At 41.7% G+C, this 26,348-nt stretch overlaps 2 protein-coding genes across 4 annotated transcripts in view; both read left to right on the top strand.

Moving 5' to 3' along the window:
* LOC125899600 (FERM, ARHGEF and pleckstrin domain-containing protein 1-like) overlaps positions 1-6,594 on the top strand; it is a 91,274-nt gene extending 84,680 nt beyond the window's left edge. Inside the window, exons 25-27 of one of the 2 annotated variants that reach the window (XM_049594024.1) lie at positions 3,450-3,557; positions 3,932-4,083; positions 5,391-6,594. In XM_049594024.1, coding sequence (XP_049449981.1) covers positions 3,450-3,557; positions 3,932-4,083; positions 5,391-5,472 — 342 coding nt within the window. In that variant the 3' untranslated portion in view covers positions 5,473-6,594. Of the gene's footprint in view, positions 1-3,449; positions 3,558-3,931; positions 4,084-5,390 lie in introns of those variants that run through there. The other variant, XM_049594025.1, reaches the window with a different exon arrangement.
* A 1,968-nt stretch (positions 6,595-8,562) lies between these two features.
* LOC125899181 (dedicator of cytokinesis protein 9-like) overlaps positions 8,563-26,348 on the top strand; it is a 128,114-nt gene continuing 110,328 nt past the window's right edge. For both annotated transcript variants that reach the window (XM_049593256.1, XM_049593255.1), the window contains exon 1: positions 8,563-8,991. In XM_049593256.1, coding sequence (XP_049449213.1) covers positions 8,875-8,991 — 117 coding nt within the window. In that variant the 5' untranslated portion in view covers positions 8,563-8,874. The remainder of the gene's footprint in view (positions 8,992-26,348) is intronic.

Genomic DNA, 26,348 nt, shown 5'->3' with positions numbered 1-26,348 from the left:
ATTCATAAGCTCCCGCTACCGCAGATCTCTCCCCAAGTTTAACTGCCCCATGAGCTAACCCTGACCCTTGCACTTTGAACTGATGTGATGACGCTGTCACATCAGATGGAAGGACTCAATTAAATCTGAACTTTTTTAATATCATTTTTTCATATCCTGCTGACAGGCACCTTATCATATTCTGTTTAATTTATTTTAAAAATAAATGTTCAGATATCACATGAGTTATGGTAGAATAGCCAACTACTTACAGACTGTGTTGTTCCACCCTTTGTCAATAGGAGGTGCTGCAGCACCCTCAGCACTCACCTTCCTGCGGCCATGCAGCCTATCAGTCAAAGTGGTCCCAGCCTTAATTATGCATTACTTTAAGCATTAATAACATTTAAATGTTGAAATTAGCTATAGAGACCGTAACAGTTTTTGTACCAGGCTGTAGAGTCCGGCATTTTAACATAGGTGTTTATGGGGATTAACTCACTCTTGGAGCCAGCCTCAAGTGGTCATTAGAGGAACTGCAGTTTCTGGCACTTCCCCACTGATGTAATTTTTCAGCACTGAAGATTACTGCTTAGTAGGGACATAAAATTTAGGTGAAAATGTGTTAAACGGCATTCTGAAGTCTTTTTGTAACTAAACAGTGCATTTCCATCCTCAGTTGATATTTAAACCTGCAATAACTTTTTTTTTTTTTTTTTTGCCACTTTGCAGCAGCTGAAACAAGTCGGGAACATGTTTATATAGCAAACTTGTTAGAAAACAGATGCTTATTGCATGTGAATCCTCATAGTGTACATGCTACAAACAAAATAGGGACCCACTTTTGAGACACAGCGCTACTAATAAACAAAATCTTCACATGGTACCTTCAGACTGATGTCCTCTTTAAAAAAATCCTTTACCTTCAGTCATTGTTTGTGAAAGCTGTTTCTTTGCAGCCTCAGTGAGGATACTGTTCCCCCCCTTCCCTCTTTTGGCTAACAGTTGCCTGCGTGACGTTCTTATCTCAACTCAAAACTGTGGCTTTCCCGTGTGGTTCTGTCTTCTCTCTCCTCCCCTGGCACTTGAAGTCTCTGATCGTCTATAAATAGAGAGAGAGAGCAGTACGTAGATGTGCTAAACGTCCTCATCTCACACTAACAGAACGGATCCTGTTTTGCCCTGATCTAGTTCTGCTCTTCCTCTGTAGTTGTAACAAACATCCTCTTCACAGCTTTGCCTGGACACACTGTGGTCGGCCTCCGTGTTTATCCCTGCCACTGCATGCCTGTGTTTCACCTACTCAGTCTCTGTGTTTCTGTCCTTCCCTCCCTGTCTGTTTTTTTTCTCTCTCTGTCTTTCTCTCTCTTCCCCACGCGTCTGTGCGTTCCTCCGTGGTAGAGGACCCTAGTCCAGTCAGTGAGAATAAGGCCCCCCCGGTGGGGCCCCCCAGTGGCCAGGGACCAGTGCCTCTGTCTGTTATCTGCTGGTACCGTGTTCAGAGCCTCTCCTTTAGTGAATCCTGCAGGAGTCTAGAGGTAAAGGAGCCAGGCAGACAGGAGAGGCCCTGTGTATGTGTTTACTTGAACTTCACTATAGAGAGTAAAGCTCTTAAGTGCTTTTAGAAAAGAAATTAATAGAATAGAAGTTGCTGTAGTGCCTCATGTTGTACAGATCAGTGACACCCTAATTGGTTTTTACAGAAACTTGTGATTGACAGCTGAAGATATGAAATTAAATTCACAATAGGCACATTAAACAAGATGTAACAAAAGAGCCAATACCTATTCCACTCAGTTTCTGTCTTAAAATTACTATATATTTTAAACTATTAAAGACAGAAGATTAGTTTGACACTTAGTTTGGAAGTAGAAAATAAGCAAGCATAAATGGCCATATTATATATTTTTGTTATTGTCAACAAATGCCATGAAATGACCAAAACCGACAATGTGTCAGTGTGTTTCTCAGCACTTTCTGACTTGTGTTGTTTCTCATTTGTTTCTATTGAAGACATAAATCTTTAAAATCAGGTCACAAATATATCATTTCATTTTTATAAAAGGCTAAGTAATTTCCAAAAACATCTGGGCACTGTGGTTTTTAGTAAACGTTTCTGAAACAGGAGTAAATAGTGCATTTATTTGGACCTATTTTCAGCTGCGGATTAATACATATTTAGTATTCCAGTATTGACAGTAGCAGGACAGTGTTTGTGAGATTGACTCAAAATAAACTGCAGCACCATTGATCATAATCAAAGAACATGCCAACCAGCGCAACCATGTGGCTTATTGATGTGTATGCTTTGTAAGCAACGTTGATATTTTTCAACCTGGATGCTTTTTCCCCATGTTTTCTGTCCAAGTGACTAATGGGGATGACAATTTGTGCTTGTTTTGACACTGTCAGGCTCAGGCTGGACATAATAAGGATCCCTTCAGAGATAGACCTTTTTGTTAAAGAGTAAGATCCTTTTTGTTTAACCAGGAACAGCCATGAAATTGCTATTACCAAACCCACCAGACTCCACTGAAAAAACAGTAATTTTATTGTTGTAGAAAAAACTTCATTCAAAGTCAACAGAAACCAAATAAATCTCACAAAAGCTGTCTTGGTTCATCTTTTGGCTCTTGCAACAATCACCAACTCTGGTTTAGTTCAAATAAAGCCTTAGTTAACCCAGTTAGATGTGAAAATATGCTGGCTCTATACATTCTAAAATTAGGGTTTATTTAAATGGAGTCTGGTGGGTTCGGCGATGGCAAACTCAGGGCTGTTCCTGGTAAAACAGAAAGGATCATACTCTTAAACAAGAAGGTCTATCACAGTAGGGATTCTTTCAGTATGTTGTTGGACACTAATAATGATAATCTGAACTTGTCATTAGCAAAAACAAGCACCTTTAGTGGACGTAGATTGACAGTGCTCAAATGCCCCAAGTGTTTACATTGCAGCTTGTTTTGCTGCTGCTGGCTGCAGCGCCCTCGCTTAATACTGGACCAGTTTCAAATACCATCGTTCCCATTAGTCACTTAGACACAAAACACGGGAAAATGGTCGGGCTGTTGGTTTTGGGCTTTTTATCGGTATTTCTTAACAAGAAAAATCCAGAATATCACCAGACATAGCTTTTGATTTCATGAATGAAAGCAAAGCAAGAACCAGACAGGAGAGCTGCACACTGTATGAAAAGCGCCCAGTAATTTTAACTGTACAATTAAATTTACTGGGAGCTTTTGATACAGTGTGCAGCTCTCCTGTCTGGTTCTTGCTTTAGTTTGATTTTTTTTTTTATCCAGCACCTGTAAAAGTTTTGTGGATGTGCGTGCCCTTCACCCTGCTTGTTCATGAATCAAAATTATAAAAAAAAAAAAAAAATCTAAGCACCATACATGACTAGTGGTCATATAATGTGGAGAAATGTACATAGTATTGGATGTATAACTTGTTGCTTTTTGTCTTTGTAGAATCAATTGTCAGGAAACTTACTGAGGAAGTTCAAGAACAGCAACGGCTGGCAGAAGCTCTGGGTGGTCTTCACCAACTTCAGCCTGTTTTTCTACAAGTCTCACCAGGTGACGAACATTCACTCTCCGCTCTGTTTGTCCAGTGAACACATCGCAGCCTCTCCCACGTTCAGTCCCCTCCTCACTCTGTTGTGTTTACTCTCCTCTGGGCTTAAAGGCATCACATCTCTGTGTAGAATGTCAAATCTTTGTGCCATAATCGAGGTTTACAGGCTTTCCCATGCAGTGTTTTTTAATCTCATGATTGCTCCAGAGGAAAATGGCTGAAGATACTTTTTTCTCCTTTACTGTTTTGTTGGGAGCAGTTGCCATTTTTTAAATTATGTTTGTTTTCATTTGTCTCTTGTCTCAAATTGTTTGTGTAATTATCAACACACCAAAATAAATTCTATTTCAATGTCAATTTTATTTGTTTCCCTCAGGATGATTATCCACTGGCCAGCCTTCCTCTGCTGGGTTACTCAGTCACCATCCCCACAGAGTCTGAAAACATCCACAAGGACTACGTCTTCAAACTGCATTTCAAGTCCCACGTCTACTACTTCAGATCAGAGAGTGAATACACTTTTGAGAGGTGAGGCTTGTAATCAGCCAGATGCACATTCATTGAATACTTAGCGGTCACTTTATTAGGTACACCTGTTCAACTGCTCGTTAACACAAGTAGCAAATCAGCCAATCCTGTGGCAGTGCATTTAGCAGACATGGTCAAGATGACCTGCTGAAGTTCAAACCGAGCGTCAGAATGGGGATGAAAGGTGATTTAAGTGACTTTGAATGTAGCATGGTTGTTGGTGCCAGACGGGCTGGTCTGTCAGAAACTGCTGATCTACTGGGGTTTTCACACACAACCATCTCTAGGGTTTACAGAGGATGGTCCCAAAAAGAGGAAATATCCAGTGAGCAGCAGTTCTCTGGGTGAAAATGCCTTGTTGATGCCAGAGGTCAGAGGAGAATGGCCAGACTGGTTCAAGATGATAGAAAGGCAACAGCAACTCAAATAACCACTGGTTACAACCAAGGTCTGCAGAAGACCATCTCTGAACCAACAACACGTCCAACCTTGAAGCAGATGGGCTACAGCAGCAGAAGACCACACCAGGTGCCACTCCTGTCAGCTAACAACAGGAAACTGAGGCTACAGTTCACACAGGCTCACCAAAACTGGACAATAGAAGATTGGAGAAACGTTGCCTGGTCTGATGAGTCTGGATTTCTGCTGCCACATTCAGATGGTAGGGTCAGAATTTGGTGTAAACAACATGAAAGCATGGATCCACCCTGCCTTGTATCAACGGTTCAGGCTGGTGGTGGTGGTGTAATGGTGTGGGGGATATTTTCTTGGCACACTTTGGGCCCCTTAGTACCAACTGAGCATGGTTTAAACACCACAGCCTACCTGAGTATTGTTGCTGAGCGTGTCCATCCCTTTATGACCACAGTGTACCCATCTTCTGATGGCTACTTCCAGCACGATAACGCACCATGTCACAAAGCTCAAATCATCTCAAACTGGTTTCTTGAACAAGACAATGAGTTCACTGTACTCCAATGGCCTCCACAGTCACCAGATCTCAATCCAATAGAGCACCTTTTTGATGTGGTGGAACGGGAGATTCACATCATGGATGTAGAGCCGACAAATCTGCAGCAACTGTGTGATGCTATCATGTCAATGTGGACCAAAATCTCTGAGGAATGTTTCCAGCACCTTGTTGAATCTATGCCACGAATTATTAAGGCAGTTTTGAAGGCAAAAAGGGGGTCCAACCCTGTATCAGCAACGTGTACCTAATAAAGTGGCCGTAGAGTGTATATTTGCAGTATTGTTGAGTCCTGGCTGTCGGAGGACTGATAATAAGCTTTTTTCTGCCCACACAGGTGGATGGAGGTCATCCGCAGTGCCACGATCCCCTCCAGCGGTGCTCGTGTCCTGAACAGCAAAGAGTCCCATCCTCACTGAGCTGACTCACCTTGTTTCCACACGCTGTCTCTCTCGGGTGGCATCTGCCCTTCCTGACTCTTTGCTTTTCTTTTCTACACGTATCTGGGACATTTGTACATGTGTCCATGCACATTTGGTGCTTTTTAATGCTTTAATGGTGACATGTCCGCTGGTTTAGACTGCATCAGAGACTGCATTTTTTGGCATTTTTACTCTCAACTCTGAAACCTCTTTTTAAGGATGTCATTTTATACTGTTTTCTAATGGTCTGAACCACTTCCTATCTTTCTGGTTTTACATTTTGTCATTGGTTGTTTTTACAGCAGGTAACATGTTGATATAGATACCCAGCATTCTTTCTTAGACGGTTAAACGATCACTGCATTGTCATAACGTGTTTTTGTCTACTTTTTCATTTTATTGAGAACTGCTGCTTTGAAAATGTCCTGCAACTTCAGTGCCAAACTGGTTTATATCAACGTCCTGGACTTTTTAATGCTATTTTGTTACACTGGGGACGAGGAGCGTCTCCTTATACTGTATACCATGACATTTTAAATCATGTTCAAACAGGCCACCCTTTAACGATCAATGCTCTGGTCACACCTGGCTCAGCACAATGTGTTTAAAAAAAGAAGAAAATATGAAATTATTTTGTTGTATTATTAACATAACCCTAGGATTGATCACAAAGTGGCCAGGGGTAGCTGCCATCACAGGTTAATGCCATTTCAAGTAAATATTCTACTCGCTGATCTTTGTTGTATGAATATGTCTCAGACTTTTTGTTTTATAATTAACTAAAGTTCCCCTTCAGCTGTATGAGATAATGTGAGACTTGTTCATAATCATCGTATTATGAAAGTGAGTGTTATTGAAAGCTTTAAAGATTATGTGTGAAACAAAATAGAAACTTTCAGTTCCAAGCGCCGTTGCCCTCACTGAACTAGGCTGCCTCCTGTATACAGATACCAGATCTTTTTATGGGTCTAAATGAATGGAAATATGCATTTGACAGGGTTTTTGCAGTGAAGCAAATGAAATGGAAAAACCTCAGTTCTGCTCAGAATTGCAGTGTTTTTTTTTTCCTTTCCAGACAACAGAGAGCTCTTTGGAAATGAAAGCAATAAAAAAACTTATTCAAACTTAAATTTGTGTTATTTGTGCTTTTGTTGAAGCTGGTGTGATGTTTTCACTATGAACTGTGTGTGTGTGTGTGCAGCTCTTTGGTGTGTTTTCAGCTTTGACCTACAGATGGCATCATTGATCAAGACGTGTGCTTCAGTCAAGTCAAAGCAGTGTCTGTATATTCATGTGTAGCAGTGTTTCTTAAACTTTCTCTGTCATGCCTCGATCAGAAGCTAAAAAAGTGTATGCCCCATTTATTTTATCAGTTATTTAGGCAATAATTAGGAAAGCAACTAATAAAAAAGGATCCATGTTGAATTCTAGTGAAATAAAGGTCAGCATGACAGCATCAGCAAACTCTTGTTTATTTTTTCTACAGTGCATAAATTTAACTTTATTTCTCTTCACATTTTTCCCCTGGTCATCCACAACACACCTGCAGGGGCTCTATGTCCCCCAGGGGTCCCCCACAGCACAGTTTGAGAACCACTGTTGTATGGTATCAGCAGTAGAAAGCTTTGTTTTGCTCTGTACTATAATAATTCATGTTATTTAGAAAATTGCACCAAATCTGCATTTATCTCTTTATGACAGCAAGAAGCCAGTGCCTGCACCAGCAGGCAAAATCAATGATAGAAAATTATGACATCAGTTCACAAATATTTAATGTGATTATATGGATAAAAGGAAAGTTTGTAGCCAGCACTGTTTAGGTGTAGACTTGTGTTTCTCAGTCTCATTTAAGACAGTATGCAAGAAGAAGACAAAATTTCAGAAATATTCAAAATTTGCCAACAAAGAAGGAGAGTGATATAAAAAATGTAATTAACAAAGCAAAATTATTGAAACGTGTTTTAGGCACATTATCCTCTCGCTAAAGTAAACTGATTGTGTGTGAAAGTGCATAGTTGACTGGAGCTTATTATTTACTTTTCTCTCACTACTCTTAAAAAATGCCTTTTTTCCTCACAACAATTAAGATTAATTAAACTTGTTATATATATATTAATCGTCTAATATCAAAAGTTATATCCTACATGATCAATGATCAATGCTGAGTCTTGGTGCTAAACAATCGACATTAACATTACATGCGCACACACACAAAAAAAGCTAATAATTGAGTCTAATCTGATATAATATAATGTCAGTGAATCAGCGTGATCATTTGATATTGAGTGTCCAATGTGTTGGATTTAGGTGAATGTATTGACAGAAACTGAACATAAAATTCATAACTATGTTTTCATTCACCTGAAAATAAAAAATGTGTTTTTGTTACGTGAGAAGAAGCTGTTATATCTACATACAGAGCAGGTCTTCTTACACAGAGTCCACCATGTTGTCCTACTGTAGCCCAGAATGGACAAATCAAACACTGACTGGATTTCTTCTACACGCTCGGCACGCAAGGTAAGTGTCAGTTGGTTGCAATCTGCAGTGTCACTGCTAGATGGCACTAAACCCTACATACTGGACCTTTAATTAAGTTTTATCTGGTTATTCTGTGAAAGTGTGATCTAGTGTGAGTTCATGAGTTTATTCACGGCAAGTTTATTTACATAAAAAAAATTCAAAGTGCTCTACACATAACATCAAAAATAATAAGAAAGTGCAAAAGAGCACATTTTAAAATGACATTCAAATACAATTAATAAAACAACCATTAAAGAGCGGGATAATACATTAAAGCAAGCTGAAATATAATAAGACAGATAGGCTATAAAATACAACAATAAAAGAAATAAGTATAATGAATAATTGTGTGATTTTTCTGGGAGTTTACCAGAGGGAACTAACCCTCTTTGAACATGTCTCTAGAGCTGCGATTTTTTTGTGGCAAAAGGAAAGCATTGGTTCAGTCATTCAGCGCCTGCAGTCCAAAGTCCAGGCCCAGCAGCTCACACACAGCCGGCAGTGGGCAGGCCTTTAAACCGGTAAGGGGCGGAGTGCGCTGCGGAGGCAACCAGATTATACACCTCCCGTCTGGCGCTGGACGGCCAATGAAACACTTCTCAAGAGGATACTTTATTATGACAACAATAAATCCGATGGAAGAAGGCAGCGCGCCGGAATAATGGAGCACGCGTTGACTATGAAAAGCGAAAAGTATGAGCTGGAGAGGTGGGAGTGATTCAGCAGCCACAACACAACAACATGAGCCAGCTTCAAACTCGTGGTGCTCAGTAGCTCGGAGAAACGGATAAACCGGTGATGATTTTCCTCTGAACGTCGCTTGTAGCCTATAACTTGTGGATTGAACGGTCATTGGATGCAAAGCGGTGCGCGACGATGTCTACTCCAGCGCATCCGGAGACCAGGAGGTTTACGCGGGGTCTGGGTAAACCTGGCACGGCGGCTGAACTCCGGCAAAGTGTCTCTGAGGTCGTGAGGACGTCCGTGCTAGTTGTAAGTACACACCTTAACTCCCCTCCTCCTCCACCTTAATACCACCTCGGTCAGTGTAAGCGTGTCTGTTTAAACCTCACTGGAGCTGATACCCACTCGCTTTTACGCACATATTCTGCATAAAGTCAGCTGACTTTAGATCAGCTGGGAGGAAGCACATGTGGGGCTCAATGGATGAAAAAGGGCAGGTCATATTATGGATTGTCTCTGGTATATAGATGTGTGAAAGTCAGTGATTGGGAGTGAATGAATGAGGGTGTGTGTCTGTGACAGAGGTACACAAAGGGGGGATTTTGGATATATGGCACACTATAAAAAGCTCTTACAGCTGTCTCTTGTTTGTAGTTTATACAGAAGATTTAATGTGCATTCATAAATTGCCACAAAGTTCTTGAAGCCCCTCACTCAGCTGACTTTGGAACATGCACATGTGGGCTTTCTAGGTGACAAACTACAGGTCATGTTATGGAGTTGTGGCCCTGACCCACAAATGTGTCAAAGAGAGATTGATTCAAAGTGAACAAATGGAAAGTTTTTATAAAATTTTAGGTGGGCTCTTACACAATACAACTATCTTTCTTGCTTCACTTTTGTGAGCTTTGTTGAAACATCACAATATTTTTTAAAACCTTCCCTTCGAAGCTCACTTGTCCCATTTTTCCAAATGTCCCTTTCCTGGAGAGTCTGTGAAGAATCAGTGCCTGATCAAGGTGTTTAGTACTTAGTGTCACTGAGGGCATCAGTGTCCTTAAGATGACATAATACCGTCTCACAAGGGAAAGCATGTGGCTTCAATTTCATGCTTCAGACACATATAAAGTGTCCAGTGACAGTGACATAATGCTGAATTTGACCGTCCGCTTTGGAACATCTGGACTACGAGGACCTGCAGTGCACCTCCTCAGTATCAGTTTTCCAAAGAGCTCAGGAGGAAAAAGGAGTCGGCCCCATTGTTGCGACTGACGTTGTTGGGTGTTTGGTGCTCCGGCTGATTGTTCCAGCTTTCCTGGAAGAAGTTGCTAGGTAACAGAAACGGACACCGTCCAGGCTCTCTGTCAGGGAAATGGAATCCTGAGTCAGGATCCCAGACATCCAACCACACCTTCGTATTATTTATTCATTCTCACTCGGGTGCACTGCCAGAGACGCCTGAGGGAGGAGAGCAGAAATGGATACAAGTATGCATGTTGGGAAATCAACATGGTTTGAGGAGGGCTGAACTAAGCTGAAGGAGCTCTGCCTTGGACTTTTGTTTTTGTTTTAGTATGGGAAGGCCTCCAGGAGTTCATTGGTTGATAAACTCATAGGCAGCTATCTGCAGTGGCAAGTTTAGAAACTTTTGAACAAGAGGGACCAGACTGTTAGATGAGTAAAAATGTTTTAAGACTCTTTATTTAAAGCCCTGCGTCTATCTGGCCCTGGCAGTAGTAAGCTGGACATTATTGTCAGACCATATGCAGACAGACATGTAAAATGCCCCATACCTCTCCTGGGTAGGGACACCTAGAATCTTTATGGTCGTTTTCTGACTCTTTCTGGTTGTTTTGCATCTGATTTTGGTCACTTTGCATCTCTTCGTAGTCGATTTGCATCTCTCAGTGGTCATTCTATGGCTTATTGTGGTTGTCTTTGAAGTTGTGCATCTCTTTGCGGTTGTTTTTGGAATTTCTTTGTAGGTGTTTTGCATCTCTTTTTGGCAACTTTGGGTTTCTTTGTGGATGTTTTGCTTATCTGTGAATTCTGTTTTGTCTCTTTGTAGTCGTTTTGTGTCTCTTTGTGTTATTTGCATCTCATAGTTGTTTTGCATCACTAGGTAGTTGTTCTGCATCTCTTTATAGTTATTTTGCATCTCTTTGTAGCTGGTTGTTTTATGCGCCTTTGTGTCAGTTCTTGGTCACTTTGCATCTCTGCAGTTTTTTTCAACTGTCTTTTTTCTGTCTTTATGTGGTTCCTTTGCATCTCTTTGTTGTCATTTTGCATCTCTCAGTTGTTGTTTTCTGTCTCTTTGTAGTCATGCATCTCTTGGTAGTTGTTTTGCATCTCTTTGTAGCCATTTTGCATCTCCATGTAGTTGTTTTGTGTGTCTCTTTTTGGTCACTTTTCGTCTCTTAGTTGTCATTTGGCATCTCATAGTTGTTTTGCATCTCTTTGCTTTGCTTCTATTTGTGGTTGTTTTGCATCTCTTTGTAGCCATTTAGTGTCTCTTTGTAGTCAGTTTGCATCTGTTTTTGGTCACTTTGCATCTCTTTGAGTTTGTTTTGCTTCTCATTGTAGTTGTTTTGTTTCTCTTTTCTGTCTCTTTGTGATTCTTTTGCGTCTCTTTGTAGATTTTTCCATCTCTTAATGGTTTTGCAGCTTTTTGAGGTCATTTTTCATCTCTGCGGTTTATCCTTTCCTTCTGGTTCTTTTTTGTCTGTTGTCATTTGTGCATCTTGACTTTCCAACGAGACATGTCACTTTATACTGAGGTACCTGGTTCAGTAATCTTCACTTGATATGAATACTACTACTACTAGAGGAGGCACCAGAGGGGCCCATGCCCCACTTGATCACCCCTCTGGATGTATGATCTGTAGAAGTGAACATATGCTTGTGTTGTTGAGTTCAAGTGTTTGCTGAAGCTTCTCAGTGGGACAAGAATGTGACTGTACACAAGACCGCTGTCCACGCAACTTGTAATGAATTCCTCCATGAAACATGTAAATACTTCAGCGGGAATAGAGGGATCTGTTCCAGGGACATAAAGAGCAGATTGTAGCTGTTATCACATATTCTGATTGTTGTATAAACTTGAAACATGCACTTTTTGTCCATTTAAACTCCCAGAACCACTTAATTTAGATTATAACACATAGATTAGTACCTACGTGCTGAGTGGTTACACAGCAATTTCTTCACTCTGTTTTGGAGACAAGTGCACTGTGCTGCTCTCTTCCTCTCCCAACAGTTTGTGCATTTTCATGAAGGCACACACTGGCCAGAGCCTCTTTGTTTATTGTTGGAGTGGAGAGCGGAGAGACTTGCAATAGGCCAGAGCTCTCAGCTGAGCCATCCCTCTGTTTCTCCACACTTTAGGCATGCTGAGAACACTATTAGCTCCATGACGGCTGTCATAAGCTTTGAATTTGTTGTGCTGGAGACGCACATCGATACAACACAGGACGCTGCCTCTCCAACTTTGCCTTGTGAGGAATGAAAACAGAAATTATTTTGTTTGTAGTTTTTCAGCAGCACTCCACAGCATGTACATGGCATTAATGCATCGGCTGATGGGTATATAACAAATCGATGACAGTTGGAAATGTTTAGTTAGTGTATACATTGTATGAAACAGCTGGGGGGCAGTTGTGTAATTGTAATCAATAGTCCTAACTGCCTGCCACCTAATGGTGATATACTCTGATCCTCAGTGTTCCTGCTATGCGCCTGACCCAAGGGAGCTGTACGCCAGATGGGTGTCATTATGTGGGAGTGATGCCATTAGCTGCCCGTGGCCAGTACACACACACACACACACACACAACTGACTCACTGTGAAACCAGAAGGGGAAAGTGGAGGTTTCACGTGTGCTGCAGAGAACAATAAAATATTGACAACATGGACAACAATCAACAGAGCACACATGCTGCTGCTTAGCCTCACTGTGAGGCATTAAAGGGATATGTTGTTTTTGTTTTTTTTTAAGCGGGGTTGTGTGAGGTACTATGCAAAGTCAGTGTACTGTATAACCTACAGTGGATGTCAGTCAGCACGCCCCCAGTTTGGAGAAGCAGGCAGGAGTACAGCCCTAGAATATGGGCAATGTACTGCTGCAGATGGGGGCGGCAGCAAAACTTATTTTAGCTAGCTTAAAAAAATCAGCATCAGTTTACTTTACGTGTACTTTGTTACTTTAAGTGTACAGTTTAAGTGTACTTAAACGGATTGAGACAGCTGTAGACCAGCAACTCCTGTGTTCTGCGAGGTAGAATTACTGTTTTAATCAATTGAGTTTGGCTTTATAGAGAGAGCATAGGTGGATATAAAGGCTTTTATTTCCAGTTGGAAATTGCTGTCTAACTGCAAGGTATGTCGGTAAAAAGATTCTAAATATAGGGTACATTTAAACAGGTGAAATTCATATAATTAAGGATGGCTCAGTTCCATTAATAGTACCCGTAGGCTATTCCAGTGAGCAAGCATGGGCAATACCAGGGCCCACCCTAACTGAAATGCAGCTATCATTAGTGCTATTGAACACACCTGTGCTTTATATTTTATAACATGTCAAAAGGTCTGTTGTTTTCATGTCAGTACTCCTGTCTGCTTCTCCAAACTGGGGAGTCCCAACCAACATCTCCTGTAGGTAATACACTGACTATGGATAAATACCTCACATAACCCCACTTAAAAAAAAAAATCCAGACTATCCCTTTAAAGCTTTTGGAAAAATTCCCATGTGCAATCTAAATTATTTTGACAGTGGTTCTCAGTGGGTGTTTGTGCTTGTCAAAACAGCTGATGGACAATTTAGATGCTTCCTAATCTGTTTGGCAGGTGGACAACACTTCCTGTCTTGTTGCTTCACCCAATTAAACCTCTGCTTCTACATCAACAAGTTAATTCATCCTCCCTTCATGCGTATAAGCACCCCATTTCCCTTTTCTTACGATCTCTATTGTCTCTTCTTACCTGTAAGTCTTCCTCCTGCATCATGTGACAGGCTGTATTTTATAGCCTGAGTTTGCTCAAGTCAAACATTGGCAGTAATGAGCTTCCACTGCAATACATAGAAGATGCCGTTTGTGCGGTGATCTCACTTTTGATGAGGTAATCGCACAAACCGTGGCCTCTCCTTCACCTTCACATGATAAAATACAACAATCTTTATCAGCCCCCGTGATCTAATCAGCCTCCACACCTCTGCTTCTTTTCCTCTTTCAAGGCTTTGTAAATTTTCCCAAGATGTGGAAACCCCAGCATTACACCAAGTGGGTGTGTGTGTCCTGTGTATTAGTCACTAAGTGTGCCAGGGACATTTTTGACACAACATAAACCACCTTTGATCATTTACAGAAAGTCATGTCCTCTCATGTAGTGAAGCCGGATTTGTGAGTCATGCTACTCAACGTAAAACAACTTCTCTGCCTTACTGTGTACTGGGAGCAGATGCTGGTGGCTGTCACACATGCTGCCAGTCAGAAGATTACTGGGCTATCAGTGTTGTGTGAGGCCTAAGCAGCTTGACCTCCCTCTGCATTCATCTGTCTGTCTATCTGTCTATCTGTCTGTCACCATAGGGCCTGTTTGGGTCAGACTAAAGGGTGCATAGGCTGCCTCTGTTACAGTGATGGTAAATGTTACTCTGCAAGAACAAACACAGGGGGGTAGAGATGGGAGCAGATGAGTTCTCTGAATGGGTCAATAATACATGAGGCTGCTCTAGTGACCAATGCAGCCATTAACAGACTCTCTCTGCCTCCCCTTCTGTGGATGAGACCAGCCCAAAACTTTTATGCAGTTTAGTACAAAATTTCCCAGAACATATCAAACTTTCTAACACCTCAGTCTCTGATGTATGTATATTAGGCCTGCAGAATGTATACAATATATTATCGTCATCTTGATATCAACTTCCGTGCTAATTACAGGGCTGTGCTCAACCCATAATTATGTCCATCAAATCTGATTTCAAGCAACACTTTTGAACACTATTCAATCGCCAGATTTTTGAACAGGGCTCAGTGGGACACCCAGGGTGATAGCAACATTTCTATAATATAATAAAAAAGCAGAGTTAGCCCTACGAAAAAATGTGGGCTGAATACTCAGACGAATCGGAAATGTGCAACATTAGATGTCAAACAGAAGCCAGAGACTGTGTCGTATTACGTTGCTGTGAGCTGTGAAGTCACCACTTCTAAGCAGAAGGCAGAACATTGCTTTTGAGCTGGAACCAAGGTTGTATAAAAATATCTAGATTGAGCATTGGAGGTTGGGCCCCGTTCATGTCTGTGAAAGTCGCTCAGAGGCGCATGAAGCCACAATGGTTCAAATGCTGCATATGAAATTACTCCTGCATTACTGGGCCCTCAGAGCAAGTGCACAGCAGACATCTACCGGCTGAGCCACCTACTTCCAGTATAACACTCCACTAATTAGGGGATAAAATGATTTAATCATGTACCTCTTCTAGACTTTCCAAATGTTATTGGACCAAATAGATTAAATCCCGATAGTGAAACGAGTCATTTTGCAGGGGTTGAGATGTTTAAAAATGTATCCAATGATTCACAGATGTCTTTTCACCATCTAAGTCAACAGGATAAAGTCTTTTTGGATCACAGGGCATCACATAACAGTGTAATTACACTGTTTGGCCACTACAAAATTGGCTTCAAAGCCTGACACACTTCATGGAGGCCTGGTCTGACTTCTGACTGGGCTCTTCCTCCGGGCAGCTGCCTCCATCTCACTCAGTCTCATCCTGGGTCTGGGTCGGCAGCTGCCTGTACCTGTCTCAGACATCTTCACAATGCAGATGGGACAGTTTGACATAGTGTAATCATTTTAACCTGAGGAGGAGCGTGAAAGTGAGGAGCGCTCACTCTGCAGCATCTTCTTGGGTTCAAAATGTCCCCAGACGTACATTGCACACTGACTGACAAAAACAACAACACCAAAGAAAAACTGCTCAACTTGAAGCATCTCAGTAGACTGAGGGGCCTCCAGCTGATGATTCAACTCTACGACTTCAGGGAGCAGCCATTATTTTGTCTGATACATACCATACTGTTAACTCTCTGACCAACCAAACAGAACCCTTACCATTAGGCATCATCTGATTGGCCATAATCTACACGCATGCAAGTGATGTTGATTAGACTAGTACTGCTTTACTGCTCTGCATGGTTGAAGGAGGAAAGTGTGGCAAGATGAGTTCAGACGTATGAATGCCAGAGAGGAATTAAGTAGTAACGCTGTTATCACAGTATTCAACAATAGGCGTATGGACCAAACGCTGAAATGATGTACTGTAAGCAGGCCAGTGGCTGGTTTAGTATCACTTTCATTTTGAAGAGTCAAAAACGTGTTTTGTGGTTTCTGTTGTTACCAAGGCAAGTGTGTTTTTAAAGAGAGGTTGTTGGTGCTGCTTCAGCTGTGTTCAGTGAGTCACTGTACATTTGCGTCACTTAATGCTGCCTCTTGTGCTGGGAGAAAAAAAAGTCCCACAAAACGGTGTTCTGAGTAAGAACTACAATCATTCCCAGACTCAAGAACCATGAAAAAATTCCACTGGTCCGAAAACATCTAATGTTGTCACATATTTTCCTCATAGCGTGCCAGCCTAATGTATATGTGTAAACCATGAAGCACTGCTCTGTCTGACAGTTCAGAACCTTAAATAATAAGGTCATGATGATGTTGCATAACAACCAACAAGAGTTTGTAAAACTTGTTTTGCACACATGCCTGTTGGCAAGTGTTTCCCTGAAATTAATTTCCTCAATAGTGAGCCGTTTACACTGGGTTGCCAATTTATTAGGCACACCCAGCTAAAACTAATACAGTCTGATTTAACAGGTTACAATGTTAAGCTTTTGTTGAAACAGTTTTAGGGAGGCATCGATTCAATTTTATGATAATATTGGAGGCTACAGTTTGTGGTGCTGTTATATTGTACTGCAGTATATTGGTAGGTAATAACAGCTGACAGGTGAAAGAGGTAACAGCTGCAGTTATGGAGAGAAATTTAAGTCAAAATGGTCACAGACATGTAATAAATGACCCACAAATTAAAAATAAGATATAAAAATGTGCACTGGGATTTGTGCTTAATTTTGCGTACTCAATCATCACACAAATGCCAAGAAATTTTAAACCATGTAAAACTTATGCATACAACACAACCTGATTTTTCACTTAACAAATCTGATTAATTGTGCTTTCGAAATGCTTCCTGTATATACAAATGTGTGAAAGTGTTTATGACACTCTTTTGTATTTATTTACAGATTGTTAAATCTGTGTGCACAGATCGCCTGACACGCTTGCTTACATTTGCGTGTGGAGTTTTGAGTCTTTTCACGGTCCCTGGCTCAACAAAGATCTCCCCTCTCGTCATCTAAACAGACGTGACACAAGAAGAAAAACAAGGTCCTCTGCTTTTCCACCCGTCAGCTGTTATATAGTTTAGTAATTACGCACTATTGTCTCTAAACTCTTTCAAGTTAATACTCTGAATGTCTAACTTAGAGGAATGGAAACATTTAAACTCCACAAGAACTCCAGATAGAAGCAGTGCATGGCTTGTGGAGGCTCAAGGAAAGTGCAAAATAAAACACACACTCATCAAACTCACTATAAAATTTGTCTGCTCGGGTTGGGGCATGGCTTTTGGCAGCTGGGGTTTTAATCTAAACCAGATTTGCCACTCAGGGTTGTTGCAGTCGGAGTGGGGAGCTTGAGAGAATTTCCTCAACTGAGCACACGAAGGTCGAGATAATATAAAGCACTTTGTCAAAAACTGAAAGGATTTCCTTCATTCAGCCTTGACTGACCCCGGTTAGTCCACATCACTAAGTACTGCAAAGCCAACTCAAATGATCCAGAGGCCAGACAGACAGAATTTGTTCCAGTGCAAATGAAAACTGATTTAATGTCATGGATGTGAGCTGCAGTTGGCTTATTTCTTTGGGACAGCTGATTTTTTTTAAATCTTTATTTTTTACAAACCCCTTGTTTTGCCAGAATATGTTTTTTACCACGTTAAAATAAGTGTTAAGTATCAACTTTGAGCCAACTGAATCCCAAGATTGGTTTGTGGTCACATCACAAGATAATTAACAATTTCCTGGCTCAGCGTGGGAAATGGTTAACTACTGTTTCCCATCAAAAAATCAGTGGACTGTGTAATCTGCAATCCATTGATTTTTTTTTTAATTTTTTTTTTTTCAGTTTCAGTTCCACGTCTGTGTGCCGATTTCATGGTTGTTACATAATAATTGTCTCTTTTTATATTGGCATTTCCATTACATAGATGCAGCAATGCTGTACGCTGCAGCAGTATAGATGAACATCAGAGTACATTAAATTTTCAGGGGTCCCCACGGTCATAGGAAGCCTGGAACAGTAATGGAATTCAACAGTCTTGTTTTCCAGGCCTTGAAAAGTCATGGAATTTTGTTGTTTGTAATGTAGGGCTGATGGGGGGTAATTAATAGTTATAGTTATTAATAGTAATTAATCATATTCATATACACTAATCAACCACTGGCACCCGAGCCAACTTTAGTGAGAGAAAGTGGTGGAAGGTGGACTATTGCATGCAGATTTGGACATTGATTACCATGGCAACAACTGAAGCTTAGAAGCATTTAGGTCAGCCTAGTGTACTGAAATTGTTACTGTAATCTTTCATAAATATGCTACCAAGTAATGCAACATAACAGCAAAGCTATTTTCTGTAGCTGTTGACGTACCACAGCTCTAATATCTGTTGATGCTTGACATTTTGTTTGCCATCACATACCTTTATTCATCTTCTCCCAAAGTTCTGTCCTGCCCTCCATGTATGTATGCTAGCTGGAGTTATGTTTGAATAGAGTTTGACTCTGATATGTTTGAATGACGCTGGACAAGTGGGGCAAAAATAATGCTGACTGTGTGAGTTTAGTGAAATCTAGCAATGAAGATTTCAGATTGTGACCAGTTGAAACTTCTCCTGGTTAGGATACGGTTAGTGTTCATTGTTCAGGAAGTTTTTTTACCATCAGCCAATCTTTAGTGCTATATCATAGGCAACTGACTGATGTTTCACCTCCCATCCAGGAGGCGTCTTCAGTGTACTGGTGTGTAGTTGTCGGCTTTAAACTCTGTGTGGGTTTGAAGTCTTACAGGATAGTTGATTTCACATGAGTTGTTGATCCACCCAGTCATCTTGTGCAGCATTAGGGTTAGATGGGTCCCAATGTGAATGGGTGTTAAGTCGTCTAGGGAGGGATCCCAAGACTGCATTGTAGGTGGGTGATAAGTGGTGTCGTAGGCGTGAGGAGGTGGCCTGTGACACCACTTATCACCTTCGATGAGAGGCAAGACATTGTCAAGAAACTCAAACCACTCAAGTCCAGTTGCCTACGATGTAGCACTTAAGATGACCATGACCAGGATGACTGAGAATCTTCACTTACATACCCTGAGCCGAATTATACGCAGAAGTCTCTTCCTCTCCAAAACAAAGGGACCTGGCCGTACGCTACTTCCCACGGAAAAATTGTGATCTATAAAAACAGACTTGATGGGTGACACTTTGACCCATGCTTACGGACGTTTTGGAGACAGGAAATTGGCAGGCAGAAGGTGAGGTGGAAGTCTGATTATAGAAATTTTCAAATATTTTTGGGCGCATGCCATTTTGGGCTTTGGATCATATGTACATTTTTAGTATGGACTCTACACACTGATTTATAAATGAGATCCCAGGTGATTTAAACTGGTAATAACATGGAATAAGAAAGTTTCACTAAACAAATCAGTGTTTCTCCTACGCTGTTTGGCATGTTGCAGACGAGGCACTGTCCCAGCACCTTCTAGTCTGTGCTCACCTATTGTCCGCTGACCGACTTCACCTTGGAGTAAAGAGTACTATACAGTTCTTGTTGAGTGGTCTTGGAAATTTTATTATGAATCATTGAAAAGTCCATGACAAATGTTTGGCAACCCTGATTTTTTTCCTCTTAAAATAGAAGAAAGCTCATGGCCACCACGAGCTAAGTCTCCAAAATCTTTCCATCCTGCCTGCCTGAACAGGAAGTGCCCATGACTTCCTGTCCTTCATCTTCTTGTGGGAGAGCCTGTCGTTTACTAGATAGAGCTGGTTTCCTGTGGCTGTATTTGACCAGAAGTCTCTAGGCAGGGCTCGCTGTTAACCCGCCCACTCTGTCTGAGTGTTCTGCCTGATAGAGCAAAGCTGTTTTGAAGGAGGTTACCATAACAGAGAGGCAGCCTGCAGAAGAGCCCGGCCAGTGGGTGTTTTCCTGTTAGCAAGTGCATGGCACTCTGGGATTTGTTTTACACTCACATCCTGAGAACATACATTCCTCTAATCCAGCAGTATTCATAATTCATAAGTTGAGGCTTGTAGCTGAGGTGAAATTTGTTTCGAAGGCTGGAATGCTACCTCTCTCCCTCTCTCTGACAGTTTGTTTAGTTTCTGCGCTCTCTTCCTCTTTCCAAATGGAGAATAGTGTGGAATAATAGAGCTGCTGGGTGGTCGATGTTATGGAAGCCTCTAAGGCTGCCTTGAAACCGTCTAAATCCAGCCATACATTTACAACACATCCATCTGAATCAAGCTTCCTTTCACATCCTGCTATGGAGCCACGACTGTAGCACATTATCATCAACAGCTCAGCAATCAAGTGGAGTATTGCTTTGCTTCCATCCTCGAGGCCATTAAGTTGCTATTTTTGAGTGAGCAGTGTGCACACCTAAGTGCAGCTGTGGAGGACGTACTGAGTCACAACTCCATCTGCTTTCTTTTCCTTCTATGATTATTATGTGGTTAATCCAGTTTGCCTTCCTCTGTAAACTGATAACACTCCTGCATCATCGTCTGTAATCTAATAAAGATCTAGATTGAAATGAATGGAATAGAGATTGCAGTTTACTTGTTGTACAAAAGACTGCAAAACATTCTTGGTATGTTCATGCACAGTGTAAAATCAAGCTGTTAAAAAGTCTTGTTAAGTCATGCTAGCACTGTGGCTGTAGGGATGGCATGAACAGTGCTGGTTGGTCTGTCAGTTTGTCCACCACTCTGGTCAGGATTGAAATATTTTCACAACTTTTGGATGGTGATGTTCATGTTAGCCTCGGGTTGAAATGCAATAACTTTGGTTAATGTGTCATCTAGCTTAATCATCAGATCAAAATCTCAGTTCATGCAGTACTTGCAAAACTAATGACAATCCCATTAGCCACACCTGTACTTTGTGGTAACTTGCAAATGTTAGCATTAAACATGTTAGGCTAAGATGGTGAGCATTATACCTGCTGAACATCATCATCATCATCATCAGTTCAGGCAGGACATGATGTCAAGCTCAGCTCACATCCCAGCTACATCAGCTGATCTCAGACAGCCCAATCAACTGATGGAGCAGCTGATTAATGGAGGGGAGTCAGTTGATGGATCACATGATTCCTTTCTATGCAACCAATTGGCGAATCTCATTAAGGACGCCCTATTAAAACTGCTCAGGCCTGCCTACTGTTGCTGCTTCCTCCTGCAAGCCGCTTTGTAACCCGCCTCCACCCCAGCTCCTCCTTTTGCTGTGTCTGACTTACCAGTGTCATTTCTGTTTGTCATTGATGCTGGCCCTGTACTCTTCGCAGGGGATCTTTGCTGTTGCTCTCTCTGGCTTAGGCTTTCTGTGTAGGCACTTGGAAAGGCAGGGAGGTTTGCTCTGCCTCACCCTTTCCTCATTTGCACGTGGAAGGGCAGAGAGGTGTGCTCTATCTGCTTTCCACGTAGGCATGCAGAAGAGCGGAGAGGTGTGGTCTCTCCACCTTACGCTTTCCACATGGGCATGCACAAGGGCGGAGAGGTGTGGTCTCTCACCTTAGGCTTTCCACGTAGGCGAGCAGAAGGGCAGAGAGGTGTGCTCTCTCCACCTTACGCTTTCCACGTAGGTGCATGGAAGAGGCTTTCTGCGCAGGCCCGAGGAAAAGCAGAGGGGCCCCAGAACAGAGCCATACCACCAAATATAACACTGCAAATGGAAATAACGTTTTCTTTGATTAAAGTGGTCCTGACTGAAATGAGAATTGAAACCATTTCAGATATTCAGAATCTATATGTTTTGATTAACAGATATTTTTGACAACACCACTCAATGACGCACTTGTACTATAAAGACCTGTTAGTCTTGTTTATAGCAGTTGAGTAGGTTGTGTCAAATGCATAACCTAAACAGTCATCCATCTGCATACAAATTAGGGCTGTAGTCAAAGAAAATCTGACTTTACTGAAATTCTACCTTTCCTCAAACCAATCGATCAGTTAGTGGGAGAAAAACTCTGCACATTATCTTGAGAGTAATAAATTGACCACAGTGCTCTGAGTGCACTCAACCTAGAACGTATCACCAGCAATTGTCAGACTAATGAGAATTTGTTTGGACAAAAGCATATCAACATGTCAGCCCGAATACACATATCTGACTTTGAGAGCACTCTTTGAAATCTAGACACAGTTTACTCTAATGACGCTTGTACTCAGCCTCCCGTACATCAGAGCTTTACGAGGGAGTGCAGGCCTACATGGCAGAGTCCCCATTAGCCCCAAGCTGCTTCTAACGGTCACATGAATGGCGCCATTACAAACCGGTCTTTACATGGCCCAGCCCACACAAGAGCAAGTGAATGAGAGAAATATATCAAGTGTAGGTGGATGCTGCCCTGCCCGCCACCACCAATTCATTAGTATTGCGAGAGGCCAGCCAGAGTGTTAGCCCACGGGTGAAACTGGTCAGGAGTAGAGCTCCAAAGGCAAAATCATTGCTCTGCACACGTGCACTGGCCTACAGATTAAGCTCATGGGATTAAGCCCTGAAAAGCACTACAGCACTCCTGACTGGAGTCTGAACAACACATCCATGTCGGCTGACGGAGAAATGTCTAGAAAGAGCAGACTAATGACTAGCACATTTCCTTTTAAAGTCCCTGTGTGTTTTGTGTGAGGTGCACTTACTCTCCGAGCCTCCTTCATTTGTCTATAAAAGTAATGTTTCCTCCCGTCCTTCACTGCAACTGACCATTAACTTGTAATTGTGGGAATGCGGCTGTTACCAGGACAGAAGAGATTGGAGGGCACACTGTATGCTAACACTCTTAACCTTGTCATTATTTTTTCCACCCTATGGATGGCATTCTCTCCATTTTTGAATCACTGCCAATTACAGGATTTGCCTCTACTTCTGAGTGGAGGTTCACTTTACTTGACAGGTGTGGGGTTGACTTGATTCTTTGATGTATGCTACACTCCAGTCCTTTGAACCTCTCAAACTTTGATAACCGTGATAATCTTAAGGTCTTATAAACTGGTGTTATTTTTAGCCATGCTAGTTGCAAGCATGGCCCCAGGGATTTATATCTGCTGGTCCACCACATTGGTCCAGACCAGTGGTGGCTGCTGGTCTTTCAAACAGGGGAAGCTCACTTTAAGTTCACATCATAAAATTTGTCATTATTGTAGCAAGGCAGTAACTTATAAAAGGAACATTTAATTGAAGTCATTTTTCAACCACACTCATGCCATAGAACCACAGCAAAACACACCTCAAAGATTTTCAGATGGGTTTAAACACCTGAACTGTGTCTACAAACGGTGAAAATGAGCTATATCGCTTATGGAAATAAGGAACTCCAGACGGCACTCTGTCAGAAGACTCCACTGTCAAATATCCGCACGGGACTGAGCTCGAAATGCGAAGCGCTGTCAGTCAGAAAGGGGTTCAGCCTTTTAGACAATTCCTCCAATCATCATGCATACACCAAGCGCCCTCTCCCGCCTACCGCATAGATCCCAGGGAAGCTGAGCCTCCCTGGAAGTGACGATTTTGTCGCATTTATTCAATGACCATCTCGCTTTGCTGCCTGAAAAAAAACTGCTCAGCGCTGTCTCATAGGAATGCTTGGAGGCTCCGCGTCCACCGTGCTGACACGAGAATGTATGACAGGAATGTCGCGTTTGAAAACTGGGGATAAACAGCTGATGTTTGAACATCACAGTCATGATGTTAAACACATCCTAGTGCACGTTTAATGCAATGTAAATTCTTATTTTAATGTAAATTCAATAGTGCATATTTGACCATTTCTTCTATGAAATTTCAGGGGAAGTTCAGCCTCCCTTGTTGTCTCAGAGCAATCGCCCCTGGTCCAGACTGAAATATGTCAACAACCATTAGATGCATCACGGCTAAACTTTGTACAGATGTTAATGGTCCCCAGATTATGAATCCTAATCATTGTGGCGATCCTCTGACTTTTGCTCTAGTGCCACTATGAGTTTGGCATGTGTGGTCTTTCGTGAAATGTCCAGCATATCAACATCAGAATATGATTAATTACAAGAGGGTACAGTAGGCTACAGATGGTAGGGACATGTCCCGAGTAATATCTGGCAACTACTGAATTGTATGTCAGTGTGTGTGGCACGTAACGGGATGACAGATCTTGTTTTCTTCTACAAATCCCGCCTCCTTAACCCAATATAACCCTAATAGGATTGGTTTGCTTCACCGTTTGTTATTAACGTGTGAGAGGCTGTAGCTACATCTGGCTTTGTCAACTAAATGTGGTGTTCTCATGGTCATGGAAAACCACACAATCTTTCACAATCACATTTTCCAGGCCTGGAAAAGTCACGGAATTAGTAAGAATCATTGAAAGTTTTTGAAAAGTCATGAAATTTTGTTGTATGTAATGAAATTGTTATAGTTACATTCTGTTGATAACCATTCACGTAATGTAGCACAACAGCAAATTTATTGTCTGCAGCTGTCAACGTAACATTGCTCTACAAAAATCAGAAATCCTCAAATGGGAAAGGGGATCTGCAAGAGAATAAATATTTGAAAGCAATACAGAATGCCTGAGAGCATTGCTGCATTATATCCCATTTTATTTTTGGATTCTGAAGCATCACCTGCTGCCTGAATTACATGTTTCCCTTTACACAAATAAAGACATTTCCACCATAAATCATCAGAAAGCAGGAGACACTCAAATTTCCACCCGCATTAACATGTGTATGCACCAATTTTGAAATCAAACTTGATATAAAAAATACTCCAAACTTCTTTTTGCACCTGTTTGTTTTTATCACTCAATCTTGTGTGTTACTGATGCAACTCCTGGGATTTAGTGTCAGGCGAACAGCCCATTCTCAGTAGGTTAATCTGCTTTGGACACGATATCTCTCCCTCTGGCCTCCTCTGACATTGCCTCGTTGTGGTCACTGACCTCCCATTCACACTCGCCACGCAGATCACACCAGGATCAGCGGCTGTCGGATGTGTTGCAACACAGAGGGATGGATTAGCATACAATTAGCCAATACAAAAGCTAGTTTCCGGTGCTGAGATTTAGAGCTAAAACCTTTGCGAGGAATCTGTGAAAAGAGAATACTGCCGTGTTTTAACATTCAAGTATCACTTGAGGCGGAGCAGGGGCAAATATTGGATGTGTTTGGAAATGATTGTGAAGTATTTATTTGTTCTCTGTGGAGGATGGAGGGCTGCTGTGAAGTGTTTGGGGAACTACTTAAAATTCCTGCTCTGTGCTGCCGTCTGACTGCTATCAGACTGCAGAGATGAAAGTGAAAGTTACCACTCAAGTTGTTATCGTTCAGCTGGGATTTCCCTAGAAGTTTAGGGGCACTTATTTGAATTCACCCAGGGCTCCAGAGCAGAGGCGGCTAAATGCATTATTATTTAGGTAAATAGATAAAAGTAAGAGGCTCCTCAATGTGAAGTAAACCCTTCCCTGTGATGTTTCCCTCTTTCCCACAGTGCATGCTGTTAGCTTAATTAAAGAGAGACCAAAATCTCTGCAGTTCTCAGCGCTCTTTCTTATGGCTTTGTGCACTGTGCAGTATGTAGATGGGACCTGCCACAGCCAGAGGGGATCAACTCTAATGACTTTTCACCAGGCTGGCTGCATAGCTGACATTCCTCACTCTGACACACTGTAGGACAGAGAGGGAGGGAGGGGGAGGGGCACAACCTACAGGAGGCGGGCCGAGAGCTGGGTGGTTTTTGGGGCAGGGTTTGCAACTCACCTTTGGATTTTTATGTAAACTGTGTTTGTTAGTGGTGAAAGAAGTACTGGGATCTTTCACTTGGGAGAAAGTAACAATAGAACAATGTAAAAATACTGTCTGACAAGTAAAAGCTCTGCATTCAAAATCCAACTCAGGGCAGGCCTTTTATGTTTTGTTTGTCATCTCTATAATCTTACAATGTCCTATATTCATATTAAATGTGGCAAAAGTTTCAAATAATGATGTTTATGTATGTAAATGTAATCCCTGTGAGCAAAAACCTCAGGCTTCAAACTGTTTTTTCTGCTTTTGAGACAAGCTGACATTAGCTCGTGATGGATTTCTTAATATGGTCATCTGCTTTAGTTTACAAGTTTACATTATGTAGCCTACACTGCTACATGTAGCTAAGTGCTGACGTCAGGGTTAGGTGCTGGCCTTGTTAGATCGTCTGGATAAAATTTTTTGTTTAGAAGCTTTTATTGGAGATTTTTCACAGTAGAAAAAAAGTGCAGGTAGGGGCTACCTCTAGCTCACCTGGAAGAATGT

This window comes from Epinephelus fuscoguttatus, linkage group LG13, assembly GCF_011397635.1.
Source record: "Epinephelus fuscoguttatus linkage group LG13, E.fuscoguttatus.final_Chr_v1".
In the NCBI taxonomy this organism is placed as follows: domain Eukaryota; kingdom Metazoa; phylum Chordata; class Actinopteri; order Perciformes; family Serranidae; genus Epinephelus; species Epinephelus fuscoguttatus.
The sequence above is the reverse complement of the archived record's forward strand: the minus strand, read 5'-3'. Positions and strand labels throughout refer to the sequence as shown.